Genomic DNA, 20,850 nt, shown 5'->3' with positions numbered 1-20,850 from the left:
ATGCCTGTAACGCCAGCTACTCAGGAAGCTGAGACAGAATTGCTTGAACCCAGGAGGTCGAGGTTGCAGTGAGCCAGGATCTTGGCCACTGCTCTCCAGCCTGGGTGACAGAGTGAGCCTGTCTCAAAAAAAAAAAAAAAAAAAAAAAAGAGTGAGCAATCCTCAAAGTATCCAAGAACAACTACACGCCCCAAAGGGAAAACCAGCTGGATTGCTTAGGCCTTGGCTGTAGTCACTAAAGAATGGCATCAATCTCAGAAACCCTGAAGATGGGGTCAATTTAGGAAGAAGCTGTTTATTCTGTACTGTCTTTGGCCTCCACCTAAGGTCTGGCATCAACCCACCCTTCAGGCTCATAGTTCAGCGAGGTTAGAGCACTTAGGGAGAAGCAGGGAACACAGCCAGGGTTTGAGAGAAGACCAGCACACAACTCTCAGTGATCTGGATAGAGGAAGACTAAATTACTGTGGTTCAGGCAGCCTTGCCAGGTGATGTCTTCCCAAAACTTCTCAGATGTATATTCCTCCCTGATTGTGCCACCGAGGCCTCCTTCCCTTCAGTTTGGGACTTAAAACTTCCACCAATAACGTGTGAGTATGTGCACCCATGCAGGAGCTTGTCCCGGGACTCACAACTGGAAACACCTCCATGCTTGGCGCTGCCCATTAGACTATGCAGATGGCCAAGAAACCGACTTCCATTATAAAATGTTTTTCTGTGTGTACCAGGAAAAAGATGCTCAAAATCCAAATCACCACTTTATTATGTGGCAGTCACCATGGTGCCAGCCTCTGCCTTCCCCATGTCACCCTCCTAATCCAGGGCTCTAACCATATTCATGTTTGAGTTTTCACAAGTCAGTGTCCATTAAGGCCTTGTGCTCCCCTTTTCTTCAATACAGGGCAGGGCCTATATAATTTGGGTATCAAGAATTGATAGTTGTCTCTTAACTGGTCCTGGTGAGGCACACTCACAGCAGTGAGTGGGGGGTCCTGGGAGGGCACAGATGATGGAGGCTACCCCTACAGGAGCTGGATGTAGGAGCAGAGACATTTCTTGATCTTTCACTCTGCAAACTGGTCCAAGAACTTGAGGTAGGCCTGACGCTGGGGTGCAGCTGCTGGAATGAAGTGGCCACCAGAGTGGGTGAGGGTGATGGCTCCGGGAAATCGGCTGGCCAGTTGCATACTCTCCTGAGAGGGGATGACTTTGTCAGTGTCCCCAAAAACATGGAGCGAAGGCAATGACAAGGGCTTTTGCAGGATGGATTCCTTGAACCCAATGCCCCGGGGACGGAAACCAGACACCAAGATGATAAACCGTGGCAAGGGGAAGCGGGGATCGCCTGCCTGGCCCAGGGCACACACAAGGGCTGCTAGCGCAGCCCCTTGGCTGAAACCAAGAAGGCCGTCAAAAGGCCCCAGCCTGTTCAGTGCCTGTGCCACCATCCCCAGTGATTCCTCCAGGCCCCTGCATACGGCGGGCTCTTCCAATGCGGAGAAAACGTCGGCCTCCTGCTCTGAAAACCACCAGCCTCGAGGCTGCTCCTCCGGAGGGCAGGACCCTACAGCGATAGGAGGAAAGAGGATGGGATTAGGGCATGGGAGGCTCCAGGAAGGAAAGAAATGAGAAAGGGCAGGAGGGTTCGAGATGACAGAGAAGAAAAGAGAGGGAATCGAGGCGAAAGTCTGGGGGAAATGAGAGGGGGGAATGAATGGATTGGCCTGAACAGGAGACAGCGGAGGAAGACAATGAAGGCGGAAGCCTGGGAGGACAGGCTGCAGTTTGAGCAAAGAGGGTATATGGGCCGCGAGAAATGAAGGGTGTGGACTGGGTGGGAGGAATGAGGGTGGGGGATGCTGAAGGGTGTCGAGGGGGACGAAACAAGATGGAGAAAACCGAGTGCATTTCCGGAGCGGGGCTTGTCTCACCGAAGTCTGATCTGGCGCCCTCGGGGCTCGGGGGGTAGGGGACCGGGTGCGGGCCGCTGAGGCACACGAGCTCGGCGCGGTCCCGCAGCGCCTTCCTCAGCGCCCCGGTCTTCTCACGGAAGCCCCGCTCGCTCTGCCGGAAGCCCGCCAGACACAGGACCCGCAGGGGTCGCTGCGCGGCCATTATGCCGGGCAAGGAGCGCCGGAAGCACCGGAAGCGGTCTTCCCCCGAGCGGAAGCACAACGCAAGGGGCGTAACCAAACGTCGGCACCGCCCCGAGGGCGGGCCTCGGAGCGCCAAGGCGTTCCCATGACAACGGCAATAGGCGGGGCGCAGCCAGAGCAGGGGCGGATACCTGAGGCCCGGGAGCGTGTCAAGGAGCAAGCGGCGCCACCTTCTCGTCCCTGCAGCTGCAGTCCTCGCAAGTCACGGCTGAAGGGGGATGCGTGGACTCCTCCTGCACCTGAGGTCGCAGACTTTGGTCAGGGTCTCGCTTCTGCGACCCTGCATTTCCCTCCGCTCCGCTCCTGTGCATTTCCCGTCGCGGTCGCAGGGCGGCAGCCTCGGCTCGTGTCGCCAGGGAGGCGGCCAGTGCCCAGGCGCGGTCTCTCCTCCCTCCTGGAAGCCCCCGCCTACCTTCCCCCGCGCGGGCCGGCCGGGGGCGTGGGGACGGCGGTCCTGGCCGTGGTTCACCGTCCAGGGCCCCAAGGAGCTGCCAGCGTAGAAGTCCATCGGGTAGGGCTGCTGCCAGGAAACGTCCCTCAGAGCCACGGCCGCCTAGGGGAGGGGAGGGAGCGGACAATAACATTTGCCAGTGTTTTTCTGCTCCCGGATTACTGAATTCAGTCCTCACGACGGCCTGTGAAGGGCACACTGTCCCCTGCCACAGAAGGGAAATGTGTGGTTCAGAGAGGTTCAGGGCCTTGCCTAAGGCTACACAGCTAGGAAGTGACTCCGTTGGAGAAATCGAGACAGACTCCGCAATCTATGAACATAACGAAATGCTGCCCACCCACCCCACTCCACTCCACCCCAGACCTCACCTTTGAGAACCACGTCCAAAGCCCACTCTCTCCCAGAGCTTGGTGTTACCTCATAGGGTGTCAGCAGCGGCTTGGGGAAGGCTGTGCCCCAGTCAATGGAGAGACGTGGACATGCCACCTGCACCCACCTGGGAAGGGAAGCCAGGTCAGACCCTAGGAAGGGCCTCCTCCTCTCCCAGGCAGCATGCTGAAGAACATGACAGTGCCCCCAGCACACCCATTAACAGGCTTTATGAATCCTAAAGTAAAGACAGTGACCCACTGCTGTTTGGAATACTGTATTGTTGCGTGTTTTCTCCTGTTTCCTCTGCCGACAATGAGCTTTCCAACGCAGCTCACTGGTGATAGTATCCCCAGAACCAAATTTAGTACCTGGTACAGGGCAGGTGTCAGCCACCGCTCAAACTCATCTCACAAGGACAAATGTGATGTTGCCATTGCCTCTGAGCCCCAAAGTCCCAAAGCAGGTATGACCCAGTTAGCCCTCCCAGGGAAGTCTCTGTAAACAGTAAAATTCCACGACCATGGAAGCAATTCCTGTTGGCTCCAGCCTTCAAGACGAGCTGGGCAAGACCCAGCTTCTAAGCTTATTTAGCCAGTCATAGCCAGGCAGATACTCACACATCCACCTCGGGAAGTAGGCTAAGCTTGCTGGGGAAGATCTCAGAGAGCAGCAGCCTCACAAAGGAAAGGCCCAAGGCTCGGAGTCGAGATTCCAGGTGCTGTTGGGAGAGGGAGGCAGGGAGGGGGTCACCTGGTCAAGCAGCCACAAGCTGAACCTGTGGCCTCTGCTGGTTTTCCCAGCTGTGTTCCCAGTCACTCCCCTCCTCCAGAGGCTGTCCTGAGCCCACTGACCTCCAGGATCTTAGGACTGCCCTGGCGGCCCAAAGTGCCCAGAATAAGGCCCCAGGACTTAGCTGAGCGGGCAGTGGCTATGGCTTCTTGGCGAGCAGCCTGCATGCGCTGGTGATCATAGTGCTCTCTGGATAGGACTTTGCTATATGGGTCATACCTGGAAAAGAAGCAGTCAGGATCACTGTGGTAGCCACTGTCGGGACCACTATCATGCACACAGCTCCTGACTCAGCCCCGTGGGCTCCTGAACCTTTAGGCCCCATGCAGGTAATTAGGAACAGAGGCAAGAGCAGGGAGTGTCATTAGGAAGACCTGTCCCACAGCTGGAGCAGACAAGAGTGGGCGGCTTTAGGATCTCCGTGTAAACCCCAGGAGACAGGTAGGCAACAGCAGCCCTCGGGCTAATGCCTAGATCCAGGGCCCAAGTGCCTCAGACCCTTAGGGCTGGTGGCTTAGTGGCCAGGAAATGGGGATGCAACCAATTGAGGACCTCAGTGGCAGGGAATCTCACCCCTCACCAGCTGGTCAGCCCAGCCTGGCCCAGCCCATACCGGTAAGCGGGGACATTGGGGTTGGCAATCATGACAGACTCCAGATGGAAGCGGCCATCTCCAAGATACCTGCAGGGATGGAAAGGAGGCTGTAAGTGTGGTTTAGGGCAGCAGAAGAGGAACTCACTGGCTTAGAAGTCCACAGGGCTGCCAGCTGCGGTGGCTCACGCCTGTAATCCCAGCACTTTGGGAGGCCGAGGCGGGCGGATCACGAGGTCAGGAGATCAAGACCATCCTGGCTAACACAGTGGAACCCCGTCTCTACTAAAAATACAAAAACTTAGCCGGGCCTGGTGGTGGGCGCCTGTAGTTCTAGCTACTGGGGAGGCTAAGGCAGGAGAATCACTTGAACCCGGGAGGCAGAGGCTGCAGTGAGCCAAAATCACACCTCTGCACTCCAGCCTGGGCGACACAGCAAGACTCTGTCTCAAAAAAAAAAAAAGTCCAGAGGACTGAGTTCACAGCTGGCTGTGCTGTGACCGTGTAAACTGGGACAGGCCTTCATTTCACCTCTTGGAGCCTTGGTTTTCTCACGTGTGAAATAAGGAGTTTGAATTGGATGACTCTACGGTCCCTCAATTTACATAATGCAGAATCTGAGAACCATCCCACCCCAAGCTTCTGGGGAAGAGTGAAGGAGCAGCCCGGCCGTGGTGAGGCCACCTGGGGTTCTAGAGATCCTCATTTGGAAGTTGAGGAACAGATTCTCCTTTACAAGCTCAATACAGATGTGGACAGTAGTGTTCAAGGAGTCATCTACGCCAGCAGTAACCAACATTTTTGGCACCGGGAACAGGTTTCGTGGAAGACACGGGTGGGATTGGGGGATGGTTTCAGGATGAAACTGTCTCACCTCAGATCATCAGGCATTAGAATCTCATAAAGATCATGCAACCTAGATCCCTCGCATGTACAGGTCACAATAGGGTTTCAGCTCCTACGAGAATCACTGCGGCGGATCTGACAGGAGGCGGAGCTCAGGCAGTCATGCTGGCTGGCCCACCCCTCACCTTCTACTATGCGGCAGGGTTCCTAACAGGCCATGGGACCAGGGGTTGGGGACCTCTGATCTATGCTGTACATGAGGTTGCAGGACATACAATGGCTACTTTCTGCCCAAACTAGCTCTTGGGGCCAGTTACTGAGTTATAACAACAGCTACCGGATTTTCATTTTGTTGTTCTGAGGCAGGGTCTTACTCTGTCACCCAGGTTGAGTGACTTGCTCATGGCTCGCTGCAGCCTCGACCTCCCAGGCTCAAGCGATCCTCTCACCTAAGCCTCCTGAAGAGCTGGGACTACAGGCATGGACACTGTACCCAGCTAATTTTTCTTTTTTTTTTTTTTTGAGAGAACAGGGTTTCATTATGTTCCCCAAGCTGGTCTCAAACTCCTGGACATATGCAGTTCTCCTGCCTTGGCCTCCCAGAGTGTTGAGATTACAGGCGTGAGCCACTGTGCCCGGCCAACAGCTACTGTTTATTGGACTTGTGCCTTCTATGTACCAGGCATAGACTAAGTACCTGATGTGAATTAGTTCACGCAGTCCTATCTACTAATCCTCCAAGATATGTATAGTATACCTATTTTACAGAAGATAACAACTGAGGCTCAGGGATGTTAAGAAACTTGCCTAATATTAAACAGCTAGGAAGCAGTGTGTCTGAGGCTCAGGTACACCAGGCTGTACCAAGTGTGCCCCCAGACATGCTGTCCCTGACAGTAGCTTCCCAGCCCATGAAGACTCCAGAGCATGGAAGATAACCTGCCTGTGGCAGCTCCTTCTCTCCCTCTTGGAGACTACATTTCATTCTGATGAATGGCTAACACTCACGGTGTCCCTCCCTCCAACATACACTTTGAGGCCCCCAAGGGTAGAGACTGAGTGGTGTGAGCACAGGGGGAATGCCGCTCAGAGCTGCTCGGGGAGCAGGGCTGCCAGGTCTGGGCTGGGGAAGGCCCTGATGTGGGCCTGTCTAGGGACAGGGGTGTCAGGCCTGTGGAAACAGCCTCCGAAGCCCCAGAGGTGGGACTGAGTCAGGGAGTGCCCCTCCCTCCCTGCCGTTAGTACGGAACGGGGCTCCCTTCCCTAGTCCCAGTCGGGGGAGCTGTCGGCTCTCAGGCTGGCTGCATTCACACAACATTAAGCATTTCCATTACCTAAAATAATTAGGCGGCAGGAGACACGCTGCTTCTGCTTGTTAGCTGTCCGGATGGTAAATTAATGGGGCTGCAGCCTGGGCGTGCCCATCCATCTTCTCCAATTATATTCCCACCATTTCCAGCCCACCCTCATCCCCCCATCAGGCCCTCTGATTCCTGCCCCGACCCTGCACAGCCTTCTGGATGATGGACTGGGCAGTGGAGAAAGCGACAGTAAATCTGAGGTCTGCTCCCTGTTTGGTCCCTACCTTGCAGTGTGACCTTGAGCTCACAGGTAAGGAGCGTTAGGTTTGGTTTCTTTCCTGGATGATGAACCTCAGGCTCCCTCCCAGGGTACACGCGTGTCCCTAGGACTTACTTGGCCCCCATTTTTAACTTACACAACGGCCTCCACCTCTGTGGACAGTCGGGGGGATGTGCAGCCCAGGATCTCTCCAGGGGACAGGGGCTTGCACTGTGGGACACTCACACGATACTCGGCTTTCAGCTCCTGGGCGGCTGCCTGTAGGAATGACGAGGGAAGTGAAGCAAGTGGCTGGGGCAGGAGAGCCAGGGCTGAGAAACAGCCTGGAGCACCTGGGGATCCCGCAACAGCTGGAGAGTGGCCGCTGTCCACCCTGCGGGAGGCCGAGGATCCTTGTTCCACCCACCTGCAAGGTCGACACAAACTGAATGGTGCTGACCAGGGCGAGGGCAGTGGCTGGGGGAAAGGTGAGGCGGAGAGAGTCTAGGAGGTGGGTAGTGTCTATCCGGATGTCCACAAAGACATACAGCACCCGGAAGTCTTGGGCCGAGGTGTCCATGGGAACTGTGGGAGGGAGGAGGAGTTCAGGGGCTGTTTGGGAAGGCAGGAGCAGCAGAGGGCCTGGCCAGGCTCAGGTCTCTGAGCAGCCAGGCCCAGTGGGTTCAGCCTGGGGGTAAAAGGACAGGGTAGGAGAAGAGGGGGGTTACAGGTCCCCTAGAAGCTCCTTCTCAATCAGACTTCTCTGTCACCCGGCCGGGGCCCAGCCTGCTCTACAACCAACAGCCTTTCAAACACCTGCATCTGGGACAGAGCACAGTTGCCAAGGCAACCAAATCCAAAGGAAAGATCTACCTGCAGAGCAGGAAGGCAGAGGCCACCCCAGAAACCAGGAGGGACCTCGTGTCTCAAGCAGGACAAGAAGGCACTGCCATGGGGAAGATGAGTGTGCAGCCCGCCTCCCTGCCAGCCCTGCCACCGTCCAGGTGCCCTGGCCCCGCCATACTCAGGCAGCTGTGGCCGTAGTGCACCAAGAAGTCAGCTCCCAGGGCCCTCGCTGTGAAGTCATCCACACAGCAAGCCCCATAGGTCACGTCACCCATCACCATCACTTCGGCCTCTGTGAACCTGTGGGGGCAGGGGTGGGGAACGGTGGGACAGGGACACAGGGAGTGAGGTGGAGAGACCCAACCCCGGAAGGGTGTCTCAGGGCCCAGCTCCTCTCTCCCTACCTCTCCCAGTTCCTTGGGTTGGCAGCTGCCACTTCTGCCAACAAACAGTAGGAGGGGCAGAGCTGCCGCCTCCCCCAGCCTGGCAGCCGCTCCTGGAACTGTTGCTGCGTGAGGACCCTCATTCCTCTACCCAGGCTCAGGCTGCAGGAGGGACCCCAACCCTCAGTCTGGCACACATGGGGTCAAAACACAGACGCCCCATGCCCTGACTCACCCACCCAGAGCCGTGAGCACGCACACGCACCCAAAGGTCCTCACTCCCTCCCGCACTGAGTGCTGTGGTGGGCATAGGCGTGGCTGTATGAATACACACAGCCTCCCTCTTGCTGGGACCCCCACTCCCTCCCCACCACAGGCAGGGCCCCCACCACAGGCAGGGCCCCCACCCCCTCCCCACCACAGGCAGGGCCCTCTCGCCCGGACCTCCACTCCCTCCCCACCACAGGCAGCCCTTGGTGCCCAGGATGGGGGAACCCAGGCACAGCTCCCCCATAGCACATGGCATCACCTACACGCCTCCTGCGTCAGGAAGAGGAGGCTCTGGCCAGAACACTGTCATGGGAACTGCTGCCAGGCCTGAATCACTGGGGGAGGGGGTGGGTGGGGAAGACCCTGCACCCCTGAACTCACCCTAGGAATGGAGGAGAACCCCCTCTTCCTTGGAAGAGACTCACACTTGGGGCGTAGAGCCTGGCTCAGTGACTGGGGTCCCCCCATGCTTCCCCTGGGGGTGTGGCAGTGGAAGAGTTGAGCTCCTGCTAGTCACCCCCTCCTCCACCCCCTTCCCCAAATCAGGCTGTGCCCAGAAGCAGATTATTCAGCTCCTTAGAATGCAGCCCAGGCATCTGAGTCAGCCAGAGCACTTAATTTTTTATAGATTAAAATGTATGCAAATTGGCCTGAGCCCCAGAGAGCATCCCCAAGGGGCAAGAAGGTGGGAGCAGGGAAGTGAGTTTGTGGCAACAAGATGGGGCAGCAGGGGAGGGGGAGGGGCAGCAGGGGAGGGGGGTGGGGCAGCAGGGGAGGGGGGTGGGGCAGCAGGGGAGGGGGAGGGGGAAGCAGGGGAGGGGGATGGGGGAGCAGGGGAGGGGGAGGGGGCAGCAGGGGAAGGGGGTGGGGCAGCAGGGGAGGTGGATGGGGGAGCAGGGGAGGGGGAGGGGGCAGCAGGGGAGGGGGATGGGGAGCAGGGGAGGGGGAGGAGAGTAGGGGAGGGGGAGGAGAGCAGGGGAGGGGGAGGAGAGCAGGGGAGAGGGAGGAGAGTAGGGGAGGGGGAGGAGAGCAGGGGAGGGGGATAGGGCAGCAGGGGAGGGGGAAGGGGAGCAGGGGAGGGAGATGGGGCAGCAGGGGAGGGGGAGGGGGGAGCAGGGGAGGGTGAGGGAGGAGCAGGGGAGGGTGAGGGAGGAGCAGGGGAGGGGGATGGGGCAGCAGGGGAGGGGGGAGCAGGGGAGGGTGAGGGAGGAGCAGGGGAGGGGGATGGGGGAGCAGGGGAGGGGGATGGGGGAGCAGGGGAGGGGGATGGGGGAGCAGGGGAGGGTGAGGGAGGAGCAGGGGAGGGGGATGGGGCAGCAGGGGAGGGGGGAGCAGGGGAGGGTGAGGGAGGAGCAGGGGAGGGGGATGGGGGAGCAGGGGAGGGTGAGGGAGGAGCAGGGGAGGGGGATGGGGGAGCAGGGGAGGGTGAGGGAGGAGCAGGGGAGGGGGATAGGGCAGCAGGGGAGGGTGAGGGAGGAGCAGGGGAGGGTGAGGGAGGAGCAGGGGAGGGGGAGGGGGGAGCAGGGGAGGGTGAGGGAGGAGCAGGGGAGGGGGATGGGGGAGCAGGGGAGGGTGAGGGAGGAGCAGGGGAGGGGGATGGGGCAGCAGGGGAGGGGGGAGCAGGGGAGGGTGAGGGAGGAGCAGGGGAGGGGGATGGGGGAGCAGGGGAGGGTGAGGGAGGAGCAGGGGAGGGGGATGGGGGAGCAGGGGAGGGTGAGGGAGGAGCAGGGGAGGGGGATAGGGCAGCAGGGGAGGGAGGGCGATGGGGCAGCAGGGGAGGGGGAGGTTCCCAGCATGAGATGACCTCCCCTTTCTTCGTTCCCCTCCCCTGTTCCTGTGCTGGTTCCAGATGGCCGAGCTCTCACCCTCCCCACCAAGGATGGCTCATTGTATTGCAGAAACTTAGAATGACAGGGGCAGGATGTAGAGGAACTGAATACCTTCTCCCGGGCACCTCCCCCGCTCCAAACCCATCCTTGCCCTACTTCCCCAAATGTGCCTGAGGAAAAGGTGCCCCCCGCCGCCCCCCACTGGCAGACCTCCCACTGATCACTCAGCGCATTTCAGGGGCAGCTTGGAGAATTCTTAGGTTCCTCCCCAGGTCCTACCACCTGCTCTGGGCCTAGCTTTGAAGACACTGGGATTGATTTCTTTCTCTGTCCCAAATGTTTAGGGAAGGCGGGATTTGCAGGGACAAGCAGGGCTCTCAGCAAGCTGGGAGGTTTGTTTTGGGTTTTCCCTGAGTGTGTGTATCGTTGTGGGAGGGAAGGGGGAAGGTGGAGGTTCAGAAGGAAAAAATGCCCGCCACCAGGGCATTACCCACCCAGGTAATGAGCATACGGGGTGGGGGAAGCCTGACTCACCCTCCTCTCCAGTGCCCCAAGCCTCACCTTTCCAAGATATCCACAATGGTGCAGGCAAAGAGGAGGAGGCCTTCCGGCATTTGCAAGGCCACTGCAAGACGAGCAGAGACATGAGAGGTGGAGGGCTAGGCAGGGGCTGCAAGGGGGACACTGTCTCATCTGGGCCAGGCAACCTCTACACCCTCAACCCAGCTCAATGATCACGGGCTCACCCTTCTTGGCCTGGGCTTGTTGGATCCTCCAGATGGTCTTGGGGATCTCAAAGTTGTAGTTGGAAGGCAGGACCTGGATTGCTGCCTGCAGCTGGGGGTTCTTCAGGATCTCAGGGGGGATCTGATTGGCCACGCGGCCCCGAGGGGCCCGACCTAGAATAGATACAAGGCCTGAGTTGGTGTCTGTCTTTGGCCGAAGCCAGATTGAGATGGAATACTGATCCCTTCTCAGGGCCTGCCAGTGACCCCCTCCAGCATAGAAATAAAAATTTTGAGTCATCTCAAGAAAAATCCCAGACATCTTAGCTAGCCCTACAACCAGCAATTAGGGAAGTAAATAACTTGCTAAACAAGAAGATAATAAACAACAGTCACCCAAGTCAGAGTCACGAGATGTCTGGTTCCCTATAGAAACTACACATAACACCTTGACATATATCCCTAAGTTGTTTTTCAGAAACCAGGACCCCCACCCCCTACCAGGTGAAAAATACCAACTAATTGCTGTCATGTAAGACCTCAGAGAGACTGAAGCCAGAAAATATGTAAGAAAGTTCCAGAAATTCCCCAGCCCTTAATTCACTTTAAAGATCCCCCGCAGCCCAGCCTTTAAAAACCCTCTGCAGCCGGGCGCGGTGGCTCACGCCTGTAATCCCAGCACTTTGGGAGGCTGAGGCGGGCGGATCACGAGGTCAGGAGATCGAGACCATCCTGGCTAACACAGGGAAACCCCATCTCTACTAAAAATACAAAAAATTAGCCGGGTGTGGTGGCGGGCACCTGTACTCCCAGCTGAGGCAGGAGAATGGCGTGAACCCAGGAGGCGGAGCTTGCAGTGAGCCGAGATTGCGCCACTGCACTCCAGCCTGAGCGACAGAACGAGACTCCATCTCAAAAATAAATAAATAAATAAAACAAATAAAATAAAAACCCTTTGCTTGTAAGCCATCAGGGAGTTTAGGTCTTAAGCTTTAGCTGCCCAGTCTCCCTGCTTGGTGCCTTACAATAAATGCTTGTTCTCTCCCCACAAATCTCAATGTCAGTGTTTGGCTTTGCTTTGTGAGGATGGGAAGACCCAAGTTGAGTTCGGTAACAAGACCCAGCTAAGCTGTTAACTCCACCAAGTTTAAGGGCCAGATCCAGACACCAAAGGGGTTGGCCCAGCTTTCATTCTCACTGAATTCATCCTGAAGGTAGAGACAATTCATTAAGCCAGAAGGTAACCGGTATAATTTCCATGTTGTGAAATCACTGGGAATCAAAGACTTGAGCCCATGAATAGAACATGGCTCACCTTCTTCCTCAGGAGAGCAGAGGTGACACCAGGGGCTAAGGAGCAAAGAATGAGTCTGAGACCATATACTGCAGAGAACAGCCCTGTGGAAAACCTAAGAGTCAGTCTAGCCAGCCCAGACAGCCTGGGAGAACGTCCCCCCTCTCCCACTTCCTGAGGACACCTTGAAGTTTTGAGCTTCTAGATATGAGGTCTATAAGCAAACTGTTAAACATGAATACTAACTTAAAAGACGGCCCTCCTTACTCAGAATCCCACTGACTATGGCCACACTGTTCATTCTTTCACGCTTACCTCTCCTCATTTAAAAGGGAAATAAACATCATACATTCAACTAACTTAGCTGTCCCATTGCTCCTCCTTACTCTTAAACCAGGAAGGATGGAAAGAACACTAGAGTCAGGGTGGTGGATGTACCAGTAAGGACAGAAAAGTGACCTTCTCCCTTAGAGACCAGCAGTCTAGGGGGGGCAAAGACAGGTATACACATAATTACAACTCCTGGAGTAAAGGGGAAACCGTAGCCCTTAGCAAGACTGCAACTCTTACTCTGGTCTCATCCTACTCCTAAGTAGGATAAAAAATAATAAGCTGAATAAACAATTCAGCTTATTATTTTTTAAGGCAGGGTCTCACTCCATCACCCAGGCTGGAGTGCAGGGGTGCAATTATGGTCCACTGCGGCCTCAACCTCCTGGGCTCAAACGATAATCCTCCCACCTCAGCCTCCCCAGTAGCTAGGACCACAGGCATGTGCCAAGACCCAGGGCTAATTTTTTTTTTTTGAGACAGAGTCTCACTCTGTCTTTCAGCCAGGCTGGAGTGCAGTGGTGCAATCTCAGCTCACTGCAACCTCAGCCTCTCGGACTCAAGCAATTTCCTGCCTCAGCCTCCCAAGTAGCTGGGATTACAGGCGTGTGCTACCACATTCGGCTAATTTTTGTATTTTTAGTAAAGACAGGGTTTCATCATGTTGGCCAGGCTGGTCTCGAACTCCTCACCTCAGGTAATCCACCCGCCTCAGCCTCCCAGAGTGCTGGGATTACAGGTATAAGCCACCGTGCCCGGCCAAGCACGGCTATTTTTTATTTTTTATTTTTTTGTGCATACAGGGTCCCCCTATCTTGCCCAGACTGGTGTGGAATTCCTGGGCTCACACAATCCTCCTTAGCCTCCCAAAGTGCTCAGACTAAAGGTGTAAGCCACTATGCCCTGCCCCCACAATTAAGCTTAGTTCAACCCCGTTATCTCTTTAGGAGCCACACAGTCTGAAGATGTGAAAAGGCAAGAAATTAACTTATTCAACGAATATGTATTGAGACTTACTATGTGCCACAACTTCTGCTAGGGCCCCACACTATGATAGGAGGGACCCGCCCAGACATGAGGCTTCACCCACTGTGTGGGCGGCGGTGGGGATGGTCCAGTGGAGGCTGGGGCCCTGAGACCAGATTTGAACGTTACCACTGCTATAGTTTTTGGTCAGTTGTTTCAAAAGCCTTGGACAATCAGCCTAGGCTTCCTAGGCCATTACAGATCCTCCTCTGACAGGTCCCTAGTGGTCGCTGGGATGTAAGGAACTGCTAACATTAGCCCTTCAATGTGTCCCAGGGACCAGTAGGCACCTCCTCGTTTATCACGTGGCTGTGATATGTTTACATTAACATTCCCCCAGTAGACTGAGATCTCTGATTCTAGTACCTGCACCCAGCGCAGGCCTGGCATTCGGTGGGCGCTCAGTTAATGCCTGGCGAATGAAACCTTGTGCCTCTTCCCTGAAAGCATTCCCTGAGGGCGCACTCGTAAAACGCCCGCTGCATCTGGCCTGGCCCTTTTTCCCTCCCCGTCGAGTCCATTTTATCCGTCAATCTTCCTCCGTCCGTCTGCCCGCCAAGGCAAGGCTGTAGTTTCCGATTTGAGGATTAAGGGCTGCTCTCGGTCGCGCCCTAAAGCTGCAAAAGACTGGTTACCCCTGGGCTCCGGTTGACAGCGACCCCGAGCTGGTGACAGCGGCCCAAGGCGACTAACAGCGGGATCTAGCGGAGAAAGGCGCCGCCGCCGTTAAAGGGGGTTCGTCCTATCCCTAACTTGGGGGCCCCGCCCCGAGATGCGAGGTCTGGAGGGCGCAGCGTTGCAGCACCCACCTCTGCCAGGGCCGTTTCGGCCGCCCTGCTCCGCTGCCCCGGATACAACCAGCGCCGCCATCACCTGCCTGCGCACGTGGTACTAAAAAGACAGCGCTGGAAGAACGCGGAGAGCGCAGACATTGCGATCGATCGCCGATCGGTCAGCGGGGGCGGGGGCGGGGGCGGGGGCGGGGGATACCCACTGGGCGGGGCCATAAAGGAGGAGATAGGGGCGGGGCTGTAGTGGGCTCCACCCCAGCCCAGAATGCCGAGACTCAGGATTCCCTAGTGGTCCCCGACTATGGCAGTTGCCCTCGCCCTGCGACTTAGTCTCCCACTCCTCTCCCCGGCCGGAGACGAGCCTGGCACTCCCGGACCAGTGCTCTCCTATGTGCGAACTCCCTGCACGAACTCTGCAGGCCGAGTCTTGTGAAGGGGACACCCACCAGATGTTCCTTGAGCCCCCCTGCCAGTCTCCCCTCCTGGTAAGCAGTGGTCGGTCACCCGGCCGCCGTGTGGGGCCACGTTCCCTACCTAGGGGGACTCCACTGTCCGGCAGGACAGAACTCAGGAACCACCAGCCCAGCTCCAAGTTGAGAGTCTTGGTGCAGGTTTCTGGATCGCCCTTATCAGCTTTTTAAATTATTTTTTTTGAGACAGGGTCTGGTCTGTCGCCCAGGCTGGAGTGCAGTGGTGCGATCATGGTTCACAGCAGTCTCAACCTTCTGGGCTCAAGCCATCTTCCTGCCTCAGCCCCCTGAGTACCCAGGACCACAGGCGTACGTTCAGCTAGTTTTTTTTTTTTTTCTTTTTTTAAGTAGAGATAAGGTTTCACTATTTTGCTTAGGCTGGTCTTGAACCTCTGGACTCAAGTAATCCTCCCACTTTGGCCTCCCAAAGTGCTGGGATTACAGGCGTGAGCCACTGCACCCAGCCTTTATCACCTTTAGAATCCACTGTGTAGACCCTGTAGAAACTACCCCTGTGGGGAAGGCCCGCAGCCTGAGGGTGCTTTCCTGGGAGGGTGGGCAGTTGAGGACTGCGATGTCTAACCCTTCTGGACCCTGGCCAACCTTTGCCCTGCCCCTCAGGGCTAGTCTTTCTCCTGATCACTGGCCAGAGCCCCAGAGACCCTAAAGAGAAGACAGCCAGTGAGATGGCTTTGACCCTTGGAAGAGCAACGTACCTGCAGGACTGGCCCTCAGCAGTCTGTCCCGTGGAACAATGGTCTTTCAGGGCTGACGGTCTACCCAGCCGCCTGGCATCCTCTTCCCCTCTCTGCAGTGGTGCTGTGAGCACAGCTGGCCCTTTAAGTCAGCTCTGTGACCTCGGGCTCCCCCAGAGGCCCTCCCTGATTGGAAACCTCTAATTAAGGTGCAGGGAGAAGTGAAAACAAGCAGCCAGAGACAGGCCCTGCCTGGGAGGCTGCCCAGAGAGGAGGAATGGCTGGACAGGCAGGGAGTGAGCAGCTGAGGGATGATCACCAAGGGTCAGTGCTGTGCCCCTCAGGTCACCGGCACTCTTAGGACAGGTAGCTCTAGATAGAAAAGTGACCAATGTGGGTCCCAGGAACACTCCCCTCAACTCGATAAGCATCCAGACTAGACCTTCCCATCTCCCCCCAGCTTCTCTGGATCCCCAGGGTGCAAGATCTGAATTCCGGGAGCTCAGCCCCTCCTCTCTCAGGACACCACTGCCCAGCCTGTGGACAGCCTTAGCTCTGGCTGCAGCATGGAGTTTCAAGGGGAAAGGACTGGCTCCAACTGAGCAATGGCTTCTCCCTAGCAGGCGCCATATCCCTTGGGACCTTTCCCTCATCAGAGGTGGGGCCTGTTTGATGGCAAAGGTCCCATCCCTCTTGTAACATTGCCCCGTATCCACTGTGCCTAATGAGCTGCTCTGGCCCCCATTAGGAAGCCGGATGATGCCTAGGAGAACTGGACATGAAGCACAGATGTGAGAATGCTTCCCCAAGACCCCGTGGTGCAGGACATTGGGGGCTGCCATTCAGCTTGGGCTGAGGGCACCTCCATCTGTCTGTGGGGGTCTCCCTGCCTGAGTTACTCAGCAGTCTGAGTAATTACTGCCTGACAAGAAGGCGGGCACAGTGCACCCCCACAGTACACCACAACACCCGCCTTCACTCGCCCCCACCCCCTGGCTGGACTCCAAGGCAGCACCCAGCCCTCCTGAGGCCTGAAATAACTCTGCTTCTCACACTCACGCCCAGCCCCAGCCAACTTTTCCTAAGATGCTAGAGTTTGTGGGCTAGGGGGTCATGGGGAGGCGGCTTGGGGAGGTGGAAGGAGGATTATCCCACATTCAGGCCCTGAGTCAGGCCCACACTTTATCGCTGATCTGTGATGTGACGTTGAGCAAGTTGTTCATCCTCTCTGGGCCTCGATGTACTTACAGAGGACCTCTCAGGCTCCCAGTGTCAGGACTAAGGCAGGCAGTGGGGTGAGCACTGCCTTGCAGCTGGTGGCTAACAGAAGGAATACCTCACCTTCTGTTCCTACGCCAAGAGGGACCAATCTTTTTTTGTTCGTGTTTAACTGCTCCTGTGGCCATGGGCAGTGTGCCCAGAGTAGCAGCCATCAATCTTTTTTTATCTTTAAACATTTTTTTTTGAAATAGAGATGGAGATGGAGTCTCACTATGTTGCCCAGGCTGGTCTCAAACTCCTGGCCTCAAGCAATCCTCCCACCCCAGCCTTCCAAAGTGGTGAGATTATAGGTGTGAGCCCATGGTCCTCAGGAAGGACCAATCTTATTTATCTTCAGAACAGGTTACTTCTCACCTTCAAGCATCTGCATGGAATGCCCTTCCCCCTTCTTAGTGTGGTGAACTCAGCCTTCAAGACCTAACTCCAAGGGCACCTCTTCTGTGACTGTTTCCTGATTATCCGGTAGCCCCTGGCAGAGCTAGCAGAGCCCTTTCGCAGTCTTTGTGACTTCTGTCAGTCACACTCTAAGATGGTTTGTGGGTCTTTCTTTTCCCATGACACCTGAAGCTTCTGGAAGACCAAGCCCAGAGCCTTAGCTCAAATCTGAAGCTTCAGTGCCACCAAATGCAGGTGTGACTGAATACGTCAGACTGGCCTTCTTTTTTTTGTTTTTTTGAGACAGTCTCGTTCTGTCACCCAGGCAGGAGTGCAGTGGTGTGATCTCGGCTCATTGCAACCTCCATCTCCTGGGTTTAAGAGATTCTCCCGTAGCCTCCCAAGTAGCTGGGATTACGGGTGCACACCACCACACTCGGCTAATTTTTGTATTTTTAATAGAGACAGGGTTTCACCTTGGCCAGGCTGGTCTCAAACTCCTGACCTCAAGTGATCTGCTCAGCTCGGCCTCCCAAAGTGCTGGGATTACAGGTGTGAGCCACCGTGCCCAACCTGGCCTTGTTTTTTGTTTCTTTTCTTTTTTTTTTTTTTTTTTTTTTGATACAGAGTCTCGCTCTGTCACCCAGGCTGGAGTGCAGTGGCGCGATCTCGGCTCACTGCAACCTCTGCCTCCCGGGTTCAAGCGATTCTCCTGCCTCAGCCTCCCGATTAGCTGGGATTACAGGCGCCTGCCATCATGCCCGGCTAATTTTTGTATTTTTAGTAGAGACCGGGTTTCACCATGCGGGCCAGGCTGGTCTCGAACTCCTGACCTCGTGATCCGCCTGCCTCCGCCTCCCAAAGTGCTAGGATTACAGGCGTGAGCCACTGCGCCCGGCCCTGACCTTCTTTTTGACCTTCCTATCATGTCACCTTTTCCTACAAGGAGGGATTCAGTTGGATTTCTGCTTGGATGTCACCTGCTCCGAGCAGCTTTCCTTGACTGCCACCCCTACCCGCGTTGTCAGCTCCAGAACAATACTCTGCTTGTTTTTCTTCTAAGCACAATCTTCCCATCTTCTCTGGACTTTCCTCATTTGGCCCCTATTAAAATGGAAACTCCTTGAGGACAGGGCAAAGACAAGTCTTTTTCGTCTGCTGAATTTTCAGGAACAGTAGCGCCCCACACATGCTGAGCCTTCGGTGAATGTGTGTTGAATGACAGCCTTGGTCCATCCGCTTTTTCTTCTCTCCGAATCCCTCTGATCCCAGGCCAGTAGGGGGTGCCGCCTCCAACCAGGATCTCGCCTAGCCCGAACCTTCTCTTCCCTCAGCTCAACAGGCCCCTGCGGGACCCGCTTTCCAAGGGGCGCCTCCTCTATTTTCCGCGAACCCCCTGGCGAGGTCTGTGTGGACCAAGGGAGATCAGAGACCCCCCCCCACCCCACCCAGGCGGAGACAGCCCACCCGAACTCGCACGGGTCCTTCCTTCTCCCTGGAATTTGCAGCTGGCCCTTTCCGAATGCTTGCTCCCCTCCTCTCCCCACAAAAGAACAGTGTCCTGGGACTCGGGGTGCGGGGCAGCCGGGTTCGCTGGAGCTGTTCAGTGCGGGGAAGAGCCGTCGAGACTGGGAGAAAGGGCGCTGGCCAGCTGGCCAGGGAGGAGACGGGGCAGGGAGCGGACTCGCGATCCGGACTCTGGGCGGCGGTCCTCGCGTCCCAGCCGCCTCTCCCGATGACCTCCAGCCGCGAAGGGCGAGCGGGCGGGGGCTGGGCTGGGCTGCGGGTTCGGGCTCCAGAAGGCCTGCGGGGCCGGGGAGGGGCGTGGAGTGGTCCGAGGACCGGCTTGGGGACTGGGGCAGGTGCCTGGACGGACGCGGGCCGAGGATCTTCCCCGCGGGCGGGCGCAGTGAAAACACCTTGGGAGGCGGCGCCGCGCGGCTGAGCGCTGCTGCCTTGGGAATAGGACGGCGCTCGGCACTGCGAGCTGAGAGCACTTTCATAAATTTTGTATGGGAGGCGCTCCGTGAGCGGGGGCGGGGAGCGGAGCGAGAGGGAGGGAGCTAGCGAGCAAGGGAGGGAGGGAGGAGGAGAGGAGGGGGAAGCCGGGGGGAGGAAGGGAGGCGCCCCGCTCCGCCGATCGCTCGGTCCTGCAAACGCGCGCTGGGCGCTTTCCCCGGAGCTCGGCGGTGCGTGCGAGCGCCCTTTTGCAGCAGCCGCGGCGGCGGTGGTCCGAGGGGGCGGAGAGGAGGGGGCTGCGGCCGGCCGGCCAGGGGGCGGCGTCCCCCCTCAAAACCGCCTGCAAAGTGCTCCGGGTGGCAGAAGCAGGCCGCCGGCTCCGCGGAGCAAGCCACTCGCCCCGGGGCTGAGCAAGCGCGCGGGGCTGCCGGGCGGCACCACGGTTGCTTGCGGGCGCCGGTGCCCTCGGCGCGGGGCTGGAACTCACCATGCCCCTGCGGGGCCGGGCCACCGGGCATGAGCGGATCCCCGGCTTGCCCCCGCCTCGACGCGCTCGGATTAGCTGCAGCTGGCGCCCAGGGATTTGAATCTGGACCCCGGGAGGGAGTGCGCCTAGGCCGACCTCGGAGCGGCGGCCCCGTGGCCAACATGCTTCGCAAAGGTGAGTTGGAGCCGCAGGGGCAAGTTGAAGTTGAATGAGCTCCTGAAAGAGCCGCGAGCCCGGGAGCCGCCCGGCGCCGGGGCTCCCGGTCCGGGAAGTAGCCCCCGGCGGGCTGGTGGGTTTTGTCGGGCGCACCCGCCGAGGGGCTGCTGCTGGGGCTCAGCTCCTGTCGGTGGCCAGTTGTGAGACTCGGGGTTTTCTCCATGGATCGAGTGGCCAGGCCTAGAGATCCGGCCCGGAGGGGTCAGTCGGAGACCAGAGTGAGCGGCCGGTGGTGGAAGGGGAGCCGGCCTCCTGGGACCTTTGCTTTGCTGTGATAAAGTTTTGCACTTGCAGCCTCCATCCCCTGCGCGGGCACACGCCCTTGCTTCTGCCGCTTTGTGGAGGCCGAGTCCGCACGGCGCTCCCGTGCAGCCAGCGGTCAGTGACCGCGCGGCCCGGGCGCTCCCCGCGCGCCCTAGCTCCCCAGACGGGGCCCGGACGCGGACGTCTTCTCTGCAGTCCTGCTCTGATCGCCAGGGATGGGCTCTGGGCACCCAGCGGCTGAGGGTGGGGAGCGGCCAGCGCCTGATGTCCAGTTCCTCAAACTTTCCTTATGCTGGGAGCCGAGGGACGCGAAGGCCGTGCCGCCAGTGCAGTGTGCGCGACCGGTGCCCAGCTCAACTTGAGGACAGCTGGCTTGGCGACCACCTTAGCTAGACGCCCCGGCAGCCCGGCCCGGTACCGAGCGCGGCAAAGTTGGTGCGGGCACCGGGGAAGTCCCGCCGCGCCCCCACGTGGTTGCCACGCGGGGCGCCGTCCCCCGGGCCCTGGGAGGGCAGGTGATCACGCCGGGAGCCCACGGGCCCCGCCACCAGCTGTTCCAGCCTCTGCGTCTGCCTCTCTCCCCTCCCAGGCCCGAGCGGGCTGTGGCACCCCGCCGGGATCCCCCCCGCGCCTGGCCGGGCCGGGAGGCTGAGAAGCCGCGGCGCCTGCGGCTGGCTGCCCCGGCCCTGCGGGAGCCGGCTGAGGCGGGAGCTCAGGTAGCGGAGGGGCCTGATCCCTGCGCTCCGCGCTCCAGCCTTAATCCGCCCCTGTCTCCATGGCAACAGACCGAGGTGTCGTAAGCACAGGATTCTGACCTCACAGCAGGATGGGGAAGGAGAAAAC

General features: G+C 57.9%; 2 protein-coding genes across 6 annotated transcripts; both read right to left on the bottom strand.

Annotated features, from left to right (window-relative positions):
- Positions 1–745: 745 nt before the first annotated feature.
- On the bottom strand, positions 746–2,224 carry OVCA2 (OVCA2 serine hydrolase domain containing). The gene is made up of 2 exons (XM_054459767.2): positions 1,932–2,224; positions 746–1,564 (listed from the first exon to the last, which is right to left on the bottom strand). The coding sequence occupies exons 1-2, from the start codon at positions 2,113–2,115 to the stop codon at positions 1,065–1,067; spliced, it is 684 nt and encodes a 227-aa protein (XP_054315742.1). The 5' UTR covers positions 2,116–2,224; the 3' UTR covers positions 746–1,064.
- On the bottom strand, positions 1,527–20,790 carry DPH1 (diphthamide biosynthesis 1). 5 transcript variants are annotated; one of them, XM_054459764.2, is made up of 13 exons: positions 19,528–20,790; positions 10,841–10,993; positions 10,656–10,719; positions 7,791–7,912; positions 7,194–7,351; positions 6,924–7,045; positions 4,382–4,450; positions 3,831–3,987; positions 3,597–3,697; positions 3,025–3,103; positions 2,569–2,709; positions 2,288–2,395; positions 1,527–1,564 (listed from the first exon to the last, which is right to left on the bottom strand). In XM_054459764.2, the coding sequence occupies exons 1-12, from the start codon at positions 19,904–19,906 to the stop codon at positions 2,306–2,308; spliced, it is 1,635 nt and encodes a 544-aa protein (XP_054315739.1). In that variant the 5' UTR covers positions 19,907–20,790; the 3' UTR covers positions 1,527–1,564; positions 2,288–2,305. The 5 variants fall into 5 exon arrangements, with proteins under 5 accessions (XP_054315739.1, XP_054315740.1, XP_063511795.1 ...); XM_054459765.2 differs by lacking the exon at positions 19,528–20,790 and adding an exon at positions 14,279–14,413; XM_063655725.1 differs by lacking the exons at positions 7,791–7,912; positions 19,528–20,790 and having other exon boundaries at positions 10,841–10,856.
- Between the last annotated feature and the right edge of the window lie 60 nt (positions 20,791–20,850).

The sequence above is a fragment of the Pongo pygmaeus genome, chromosome 19, assembly GCF_028885625.2.
Source record: "Pongo pygmaeus isolate AG05252 chromosome 19, NHGRI_mPonPyg2-v2.0_pri, whole genome shotgun sequence".
Classification (NCBI taxonomy): domain Eukaryota; kingdom Metazoa; phylum Chordata; class Mammalia; order Primates; family Hominidae; genus Pongo; species Pongo pygmaeus.
The sequence above is the reverse complement of the archived record's forward strand: the minus strand, read 5'-3'. Positions and strand labels throughout refer to the sequence as shown.